We start from the raw sequence: 11,112 nt of genomic DNA on the forward strand, positions 1-11,112 counted from the left end.
CTCTAGCTATTTGTCACAACAAAATCGCAAAAGCAACCTTCGTACTTGCTAATAAGATTCAAAATAACTTGAATAACGATCTTTTTATGGTTAACATTGGAGATAAGTCGAGAGTTTCAGGTTAAAGGAGCTCTATAGTGGAATATATTGCCGACCATGTAAGCCTGTCCCATGCTTAATTCTATTAGAATTGTTTATTTATGCGATGAAAATCTGAAGATTGACTGAATAGAAACTTATCTACAATAGGCTACTTTCGTAGCTCAGTTCCTTTACATCTGCAACTTTGAGTGCCATTTTATCAAAGAAATAGTTCAATTGCTCTTTGTCCAACTTTAAATGTGAATAAAAATTACAACGACAACAATAACCCTTTCATATTATTTAAAGACAAAGAAAACTTCTGTTTTTTTCCTCACAATTCTCGGCTACGCAAATAACGTGTTTGCAAAGTGACAAGGGGGACGCTGTTACGGGATAAAAACTGGGATGACGTCATAAAGGATGGCGAGAAAATAATAAGTTCCCTGATTACATTGCTTGTTCCGCGCAAATCCTCACATGTCAGAATAAAATCCCAGCAAACCTACATTATTACAATATCCATTTAAGTTGGCATGTCGGGAAAAGAGATAGACTTCTTTTTTTGAAAGCTTTGTCTTTGTCTATCTCAATTAGGTAATCAACGGACAACACAGTAACAGTGGTAGAGACCAGCAACGACGTCGACACTAGTAAGCCGGCTCGACCTGTGAAATATCACGATCATGGAGAAAACAGTTGAAAAGTAGAGTCTTATTTGATGATTGTGCGTACCAGAGACAATTTTAATCCTGTTTCCCATCTCACACTTTTTTTTAAAGAAAGGATAGGTAGGGGAAGGATTGCACGTGCACTCCTTCCGTAAGAAGAGAAAATATTCTTTTTCTACGCGTCTTCTCCTCCGTCAATTAATGGTAGGCATCATAATGCAATTGCAGACGTTTATGCGACGAATGCAGGTAGCAGCTTCCAGGTTTGTCACCTTATAAAATAAAAAGCACAAACGATTCTATATATAAATTATATAAACTAATAAATAACTTATTTTTTACATTAACTGTATCTAACATTAAATCAAAAACATCGGTTTTAACAGCTCTAGTGAAGCGATGTGCGATAGAGAGGACGATCTACAAAACCGAACCCATCCGAGCAGCAATTCTTCCACCGGACGTTCCAACTAATGTGCCAATATTACGCTAGCTTCTATAATGATTGTCAACGCGTGTTGTACATTGTAAGCATCTTTTTTAAAGTTATATTTGTGTAGCCTTTGAAAAAGTTCAAAGTTCGAATAGACATTTTTATTTTACACCTGATCAAAATAAAATTAACATCACCGTAATACAATAAAGTTAAAATCGTCAAAGCTTATTCAGATTAATTTGATTCGGCAAAAGTCAACGTTGAATAAATAAAACATTAAAGGGAAGAGTGAGTACATAGTACCTTTGAAAAATTCAGTATTAATTAAACTCTTTGACGTACTGTGAAATTTTGGAAAAGCGAAAAAAGCTTTTAATGTGAATAAATCTAAAGCGCCGTCAGCGACGCTCCCTGAGGAGGTTTCATTAGTGAAACGGAAAAACAAAGCAACACACTACCTTTATAAAGCTTTTTAAACAACGAAATTAATGTCTCAACCTCCGTGGATCTAATTAGCAGGTTCTTTTTTGCATTAAACATCGCTTGTCACTTGCCACGCTAAAGTCAATTCTATGCAGATGGAGATAATACTCATTTTAATTTGAAACTCAATAAAAATTGTTATACGGCCAAGACACAAAATGATGTAAAACTGCGATGCAATTTAAACTGAGCTGAATGGCTACCATGCTTTACTTACTAGGTGTTACAAAACACATTTTTGTAAAATTTTTTTAACAAAAACAAAACCAATAATTAAAAAACTAATAAAAACGAAAAAAAATTCTATATTTTGAAAAATAATTCTAAATACAAAATTAAAACCCACAATCTGTAAACTATCAGAGTGTAAATATCGGTCTAATCAGAAGCAATTCGTTGGCGCTGAAGCGCAATAAAAAGCAACAAGCATCCAATAACTAACAGCAGACAATGGGGTCCTGTTAATCTGGATACAGTTTAAAGTTTCATTCGTCCCGGCAAGAGTTTCCGAGACAATTCATAAAGTGCGCACAAAGGCCGGCGAGACGCCAACTACGGTTTTGTTCACTCGAACCTCTATTGTGTTCTCTGACCCATTGTCTGTTAAATCGGTATAAGCTAGTGTCACTCTAGGTGCATTGGATGTGCTAGGATAAAGCGAATTCTCTACTCGCTTTTTCTACTTTCCCTTTACTCACCTTTGCACCTGCTTCCATAATTCATTTGTCTACGCTTTATTTGTTTTCAGTCAAGACGGGTTTTGTTTTGATTTAATAAAGGAAACTTTTTCTTCGTTCTTCGTATTATGAAATGAGATTTAGTATTGTGCGTTCTATAAATTCTTAATATGTAGAATTGCATGTAGTTTGCTACATAAAGCAAAACTATAGTTTTATAATACAAGCAATAGATGGATGATATTAAGTTACATAACAAATAAATTGGAGAAGTACAATATAAGAATATCCGAAACGTTTTATTTGGAACATTGGCGTTGTCAAAATATGTTGCCATTCGCTTGAATGCGCTTCTCCTCCTCATACTTTTCTGAAATATTCAAGTTGAGTGCAAAATTGTGTATTGTGTTGTGCACGGCGATATATTGATATTTAACAAACAAGTCTCCTACATTGGAATGCGCTATACGGCGTTTAGCTTGTTAAAAGTTTCGAGTGCTTTAAACTTCGCCGAAAACGAAAAGGAATATGATATAGTACAAAAAGGCATTTTTCTAAAATTGATACTTGAAAAAATTCTATAAAGAGTATTCAACATAAAACATCTGATACAACTTTCATAAAAGGATGATTAAACAAAAACGCAACGATGCACGTACAACTATCTCGTTTTCCCCTCTTCGCATTATATCTCTCTTCCTTGTCTTGTAACGAAATGTGCCTTGATTTACATATCCTTACTATACGCCATTTAATTACGGAATCATTTCCTTAAAAATGTCATAGAAAATAGTACACAATTTAAATAATAATATATCATTAAAAATTAATACAGAAGTAATCACAAAGAGTTCATTGATGGTTTTTCAAATACAATTACATCAAATCAATTTAAAGTACTCGTAGTTGACTCGAGACAAATATCGTCTCCTACTACGATTATTTACATACTTTAAACCACGTTAACTTGAAATATATTAACGTTAACCCTATTTACTGGCAGAATGACGTCACTGCGAGATGTTTCCTTCACAATTGTAGCGATAAAGGTCCCGTACGACCAACAAAGCGGCGGTACACAAAAGAAGCGAGGCAGTCTTTGTGCCGCCGATACCGGCGACAAATGATCCTGTGTCTATGCTTTTTGACTGCTACAAATGTTAAATATCGTGTTACATCAAAGGAGAAGAAAATTCATATTCATCGTGTCCTTTTGTACGTAAAGCTTAAATTAAGTAATTTAAAATTTTTGATGTAAAGTTTGATGTTAGTCATAATAATATACTAGTAACCAATCCGAAGATAGCAATTTCAATCGAAAAATAAGATCTATTATTTAGAGGGAGATTTCGAACCGATATTTAGTAAAAATCTATTAAAAACAATATTCTTCTTAACCAGTATAGTCAATGTCCGCTTGCATTCGTTTTTAACACGACTATCTCCGTAGCTCGTTACTAGAAAACTAAGTCAAGTGTCGCACCATCGTACGAGGACAAGGACATAAGCGGACTGACATTTGTGCCTAAAAATAACATACGACAGGAATGGTACCAGAACTCTACGTTTCAATTAGCCAAATGAGCTCTTTTGGAATTCTCTGGTGCCCCGCAAAAGATGTTTAACGGTTTCAAGTTATTTTTTTTTTCAGTTGCTGTTTAAAAATCTATTAAATCACGTACAGTTCCTTCTTAATGACGAATAAGGTTGCCAAAATATTCTTAAATACTTTTGCAGAACACAGTATAATCTATATAAATTTATTAAAATCGGATTGTCTGTATTTAATATTGAAAAAATTACATATTTCGTAACCATGATGTATTTATTTTGCTAATAACGAAAAATCAATATTAAAATTTTTTGTGTGTGTATGTGTGACCGCATGGCCGCTTTTGTTTCAGCTAATCTCCAGAACGGCTAGACGGATTTTGACAGGATGCTACATGCTATATACGCTATATTATAAATTCTACTTTTTTAAATTCTACTATGACAAAGTCGAAGGCAACCGCTAGTGTATATATAAAACTTACTATCGTCTACATGTTGTAAATTAACGTAAACTTACACTCATGCTGTTTATTCTAGATTTTAACTGAATTAACAAAAATCTTACTAATATTATAAATGCGAATGTTTGGATGGATGAATGGATGGATTTTTGTTTGAAGGTATTTCCTGAACGACTCAACGGATTTTGACGAAATTTGGCATAGATGTAGAACATAATCTGGAAGAACATATAGGCTACTTTATTTTTAATTCAGCGCGGAAGGAATTGCGGTCGACAGCTATTATGTTATAAATGCATACAATGTCAGGAAAACGTTGCACAAAAAATCCTTAAGATTACATTAAAACTTTGTTCACTTAAACGAAGATTAAAAATTACCGTCTCCATTTTCAAGATCACTCTAACAAGATAAATAACCAGCAATAAAAATAATCTCAAGACTACGAAATTAATTTCATTCCAGATGCGATGAATTTTCCAAACTTATGCTGTAAATGTCGCGAATAAGTTGATAAAAAGAATTGACAAAAGTTCCCGAAACATCAGGAGCCAACGAACTTTTTATCAATGAGTTTGAAATAATTTTAAACTTTTCGAAGTAGGAAAGTTTCTTTTTTTTATGTGCTATGATATTTTGAGATACTATCTTTTTATGTACTTAAACTTCGATTTGATTAATGTAAGATTGTAGGATTATTAGTTCCACTACCTACCTATAAAGGGTTTTTAATTTTTTTTTTTTTCAAAATGTTGTCTAAATATACGTATTAGTTTTAAAAGTATCTTGTATCATACACATTTTGATTTAAGGGATATAATGTCTAAATAAGGCGCTCATTCATGAACATTCTTATTTAAAACGTATTCGTAATTTTTGCCACATATACTGGTTCATCTACTTTAAAAATATACATACGAACTTGTCACCAAAACCTTATAATATGGCTACTGACATTATTTGAAAGGAAGAATGCAAATTGCTTAGTATCGACATACTAAATTCATCAGTGGACGTTTATTAGCCACTTGAGCCAAGTGACAGGAAGTTTGATAAATCACCTGGGTTGCTGTTTGCGATGTCCGAGATAAAAAAATATTCATTAATCTTGTTATATGAAATTTGTTACGTATAAAAAGCTTAATTTTTAAAGCTTCAATTAATTCATATTTTTATGCTCCAAAAGTATATATAGAGAGCTTAAGAAATATTGATAACCTAAAAAAATAATTACTAGGACTAACATGATGAAAATGGTTATAAGTCAACTTGCTTAGCTATGATGACTTATTTACGTATGTAAACATTGTTCAAATGATATGATATAGTGATGATCATATGATATTAATGATGATGATATGATAGAATGTAAATCAGTAATTTTACTTAAAAAAAATACTAAATTATTAACACCGTTTATAGAAAATATATTATGAATATTTAGTCATCTTTATTCTCTTGTCACCTCAGAAAGCATTTGTGGAATACGCTACAGATGATAGCAATTGACGGCTGACAGCTCCGACAGTCGACGATATAGTGAGCTCGTTAAACCCAGGAAATAGCGAAGAATTTTATTTTATTATTGTAGCATCTGATAATAATAAGCGTCTCGTTACAGTGAGTATTTAATGAACAAATAGTGGGTAGATTAATATAACGTGTTTAAAACATCTTTACCAATAAATCAGTCCACCCGTTGACCCCGCCTTTTATTGACGTTCCTTACACTGGCGACGAGGATAATACCGCGCGATATAAGTTTAAATAAAAAAAAAAGTTCAACGTCTGTAAATATGTCGATCGGAAAATTAGAGCCGTTTGATTTAAGCAGTAAACAGTGGCCGGCGTATGTCCGTAGGGTTCAACAATTTATAATATTGAATGAGATCAAACCGCAGTTACGAGTGTCGCTGCTCATAACGGTCGTCGGAGGCGCAACATATTCGCTGATGTGCGATCTGTGTTCGCCGGCGCTCCCGGAAGAGAAGGCATTCGACGAGCTTGTGCGATTGGTGTCGGAACATTTGGAACCGCAACGTTCGGAAATAGCGGAACGCCATGTATTCAGGCTGCGCAGACAAGAGGTTGGTGAGCCGCTAGCTGACTATTTAAAGGCGCTTAAACATTTAGCAACGACCTGTAACTTCCGCGACGCTTTGGAAGAAAACTTGAGAGACCAATTTGTGTCCGGACTCGCGAGCGAAGCGATGCGCTCGAGGATTTTCGCCGAAAGGAGCATACGATATAAAGAGGCGGTGGAGCTGGCGTTCGCGCTGGAGGCGGCGGAGCGGCACGCGGGGGTGAGCGGCGTCACGGGTTCAACGGCAACCTTCGGTGCGGGCAGCGGCGGTGAGGTGGCGGCTGATGGCCTACATAGGGTCAGCGCACGACGCGGCAGGGGACGAGATGTCAGGCCCAGCGGGGGTGTAGCGGAGCACGGCTGCAGCGAGGGCGGCGCGGAGCGAGGAGACGGGACTGACGCGGGCGCGGGTGAATGCTGGCGGGAGCCGGGCGGTACCGAGCGCTGCTGGCGCTGCGGCAGGCCACACCGGGCGGACCGATGTCGCTTCTCGCAATACAATTGTGATGGGTGCGGAAGGCGCGGTCATATAAAAGTAATGTGCAAAGAACTGCGCGAGCGTCGCCGTTTGAATGGCAGCCGCCAACACTTTGTCAGTGATGCGAGCTCGGACGAAGATTTTTTTAATATTAATGTAATGTCTAAAGATGATGACTCTTTTATATTACCTTTGTATGTTGATCGGCAGAAATTAGATTTTGCGTTAGACACGGGTAGTAGATTATCAACAATCAGTGAGCAGTGTTACGGGCGTTGGTTCTCGCACAAGCACATAACGAGAGATAACGTTACGCTACGAAGTTACGACGGCTCTCGAATCAAAACATTAGGATTTATTTCGGTGTTTGTCGCTTTGGGGGGTGTTAAAGCATTTAAAATTCCGTTGTATATAATTCGCAATGGGGGGCGCCCTATCTTAGGACGGGATTGGCTTCGCACGTTAAATATAAATCAAATAAGTCTCCCGGGAAACAATGTTAACAATAACAGATTCGTGAAGCGACCGGCTGTTGAATGTAATGTAGATCCAAATTGTTTACAGCTTAGTGCAGGTCGATCACGGGCCGTGCGCACGCGCCCCGGACCGCTTGCATTTCGGTCTTGGTCCGCGAGAATGTTCTAGACAATTTTTGTTTTTATTGATGGGTGGTTAATTGGCTTATTTTTTTTTATCGAGTTACATTTCGGTTTCCGTTGAAGGTTTATTAAATTGATATGATATGATGTTAATTATATTTTTTTCGATTGCACGGTACGGGAATTGTACACATCGTTAGGGTTGTCAATCAATAAGATGAGAAGGCTATTGTGACGACATACGATCTCTGGCGATGTTCATATAATGAAACTTAGCAGTTATCTAAATAAGACTTCATTTGAACTTGTGCATATAAGTTTTTTTTACGTATAAAAAATGTTGGTGAAATGGGTTATCTAATATTTTACACGTTCATGATTACGTGGAATAGGAAATAAAATGTAATGTTAGTAGGTTTGCCAGACAAATTTTTTTTATGATGTTTTAGATTAAGTGGTGAGACACATGTCAAAACAAAAAAATAATTAAACAAACGATGTTTTTTTTATTGTTTACAGTAAGGTTAGAGATTAAGATAGCTAGTAAAATTTTTTTGTTTTATATTAATTTTCTTTATCACTTTTGTTATTTGGTATTATTTGGTATCCTAAGAGAGGGGGACAGGGGAAGAGAGAGAGAATGTTAGTATTTGTTCTCGTGTATATGCATAGATTTTATATTGAGCGGTTGTTCTTTGTAAGATGTAAGTCATTTTAGTTGATAAAATTATATTTAGAATATTTTGTCGAATAAGTTTTTGAGATAGCCCTATTTTAGAAAGGGGAATGTGTAGCATCTGATAATAATAAGCGTCTCGTTACAGTGAGTATTTAATGAACAAATAGTGGGTAGATTAATATAACGTGTTTAAAACATCTTTACCAATAAATCAGTCCACCCGTTGACCCCGCCTTTTATTGACGTTCCTTACAATTATTATATACGTTTCCACAGTTGAAACACTTGTATAAAAAACATCTTGTCATCTCTCTTATTTTTTAAGAAATGAGAGACAACAATATGATTCAATACAAATATTTACGGGAGTTAATCTTACGATAATAGACTGTATTGATCATAATTCAATGGATAAATTATTTTTGTTAAACGCAAACAGTTGAGTGGGTGTTATTCAATTTCCTTCATTGACGTTATTGTATATATTTCTAACATTTAGGGATCTTTATTAAAGTCGAGTTCAAAATTAGTAAAAGACGAAATTATTGTGTTTTTATTTGACTATCATTTTTAACTTAATTATTACTTTGATATTAACTTTTTTTAAGACGAAATATGTCTAGAAGAATATTCGTGAGAATGTTTTCGTGACGTCATCGACAAAATTTATATTAAAACTAGTTGTCGCCCGCGACTCCGTCCGCGCGCAGTTAAAAAAAACTTAATAGGGGTATGAAAAATAGTTGTTGGCCGATTCTCAGACCTACTCAATATGCTCACAAAATTTCATGAGAATCGGTCAAGCCGTTTCGGAGGAGTTTAACGCAAACACCGCGACACGAGAATTTTATATATTAGATTTGTGCAGCGCCAACTGAGCGTGAAGTAAAACAAATCATATACAAATTTTGACATATTTTGTCAAGAAGTTACATAGGTGCATGTCGCAATTATTCGTAGTAGACTCTCTCAGTAGTCATGACAACATATAACATTTGAATCTTGACATAACGTCATGTTACATTTTGTCATACTCATACGTTACATTGTGTTACATTATGTAATGTTACGTTACGTCACTTTTTGTTCTATTGTGTACAGTACATTTAAATGACGCCTGGGAGAGTTAACTTCAATATTCGTGTGCTATTTATTAAAGTTGCTCGCTTTATGTGTTTGTGATTTAACGGGGCAGCGTTTATTTGCAGGCGTGTCATAACCGAAACATGTGTAAGCCGCGCTGCAAGTATCAGCTTGGCACTATACCAAATTTTAAATTATTTTAGTGGTGTTCGTTTTATAGTTCTTCAATCCAATTTTATGCGATCTCTACTTTGTTGTTTATGTGCATGTTAAAGTTATAAGATTGTATCATAGAAATTTTTTACTTGACTTCCAAATTTGCTGATATTGTTACTTTGTTATCATATTTTGATGGCCCCTACGAATAAGGGGCAATGTGCAAATTGACAACTTTTCAGGAGAGGTTCTCAAAGTTTCAACCTTATAGGAAAATGGGCCACATACGCCCTTTTACTTTAGCAAAAAATAAAATTTCCACGTGTAAATTTGTATTTTGTTTAGTGTATGTTATTAACCAAACAAAAAAGTAAAAATCATCAATTTGTTACTTTGGCCCTTATACATAGGACCCATCGAATTAAAAGATAGCTGTACCTTCAATTGCAAAGAAAAATAAAATTTCATGAATTATACCTAACTAACAATATATAGTCAAATTTAGAACCTCCTTTTTAATTAGGTTAAATGTACTCAAACCATCGAAGTTTTTAGTAGTAAATTATATTTAAAAAGAGTTCATAAATATTTTGCATTTTTTTAATATCGTACATTTAATGTCAACCATTACTGTAATAGTTTTTTTTAGACTATACTCTTATTTATACTTAACCTCAAACCTTAAAAGGCAATAAAGTAAAGAAAAAAATCTTCCACCGCAAGAATTCCGTTCGAAGGAAATGCATTATTCAAACAGAAAGAGCGACTTACATTTTCTTTCATTGATAGTGGGATTTCTAGGTATTATTTAATGTAAATCTGAACGTTCCTACTCAGAGATCGTGATAAACATTTTAATTGCGTACTTTGAGAGTTAATTAACTTATCAAAAGACCTTTAGCATTTCAAACGGTCGTTATAGATAAATACAAGAAACTTAAATCTATTTAATTATAATATTAAATAATAACAATAAAATTATTTAATCTTAGAAACAAGTAATATTTATGTTTATGCCTAAGAATTCCAAAGAAAAACTAACACAAATAATATTTGCATTTGCATTTATAATTTAAAAACATTTTACAACTTAATAAACATTGATATTATTTTTTTACATGATATTACAAAGCAAATTGGATATTTTAGATTTAAAAAAAATACAATAAAACTTCAAAGACGTAATAAAAACCTTATTTCTCAATAAAATAATTAAATAAATTATCATAAACTTTATCCATGCTTACCTCCGATAAGACACTATATCACAAAACAACACTTTATCATTGAACCGTTCACTAAAACTGTCGACGGTATTTGTTCAATGGTTCGTAAAATGCTTCGTAGCACCTCGGACGTGCTACGCGCACGAAACTCAAACACACACTGACTCCGCTACAAGACCGCTCTACGGCGCGCGCACGTCTACGAAAACGGTAATTCAAACACATTTATCAAGCTAATTCTGCAAATTGAACAAAATAATGACGTTTCGGGGCCACTGTTACATTCTATTAGTGTTTGTTGATGTATTGCCTAACATATCAGAATTAAAGGAGACCTTAATCTTCGTAACGTCATTTCCAATCCCACTTTGGGTTTCTAATACTACGTATCAAATGAGACAATACGTGAATTAATAATGTAGTAGAGAGATTGTTAAAAGATTGA

General features: G+C 34.6%; 2 protein-coding genes across 2 annotated transcripts in view; one reads left to right on the plus strand and one right to left on the minus strand.

Annotated features, from left to right (window-relative positions):
* The window catches only part of LOC106709936, a 185,570-nt gene extending 174,757 nt beyond the window's left edge, over window positions 1-10,813 (minus strand). The window contains exon 1 of the mRNA XM_045678459.1: window positions 10,689-10,813. The gene's annotated coding sequence lies outside the window, so the exon portion shown is untranslated. The remainder of the gene's footprint in view (window positions 1-10,688) is intronic.
* Window positions 6,160-7,569, plus strand: LOC123721097. Its single transcript, XM_045678440.1, has one exon. It carries the CDS (start codon window positions 6,160-6,162, stop codon window positions 7,567-7,569), a length of 1,410 nt encoding a protein of 469 aa, XP_045534396.1.
* Window positions 10,814-11,112: the final 299 nt, after the last annotated feature.

Source organism: Papilio machaon, chromosome 6 (genome assembly GCF_912999745.1).
Source record: "Papilio machaon chromosome 6, ilPapMach1.1, whole genome shotgun sequence".
Classification (NCBI taxonomy): domain Eukaryota; kingdom Metazoa; phylum Arthropoda; class Insecta; order Lepidoptera; family Papilionidae; genus Papilio; species Papilio machaon.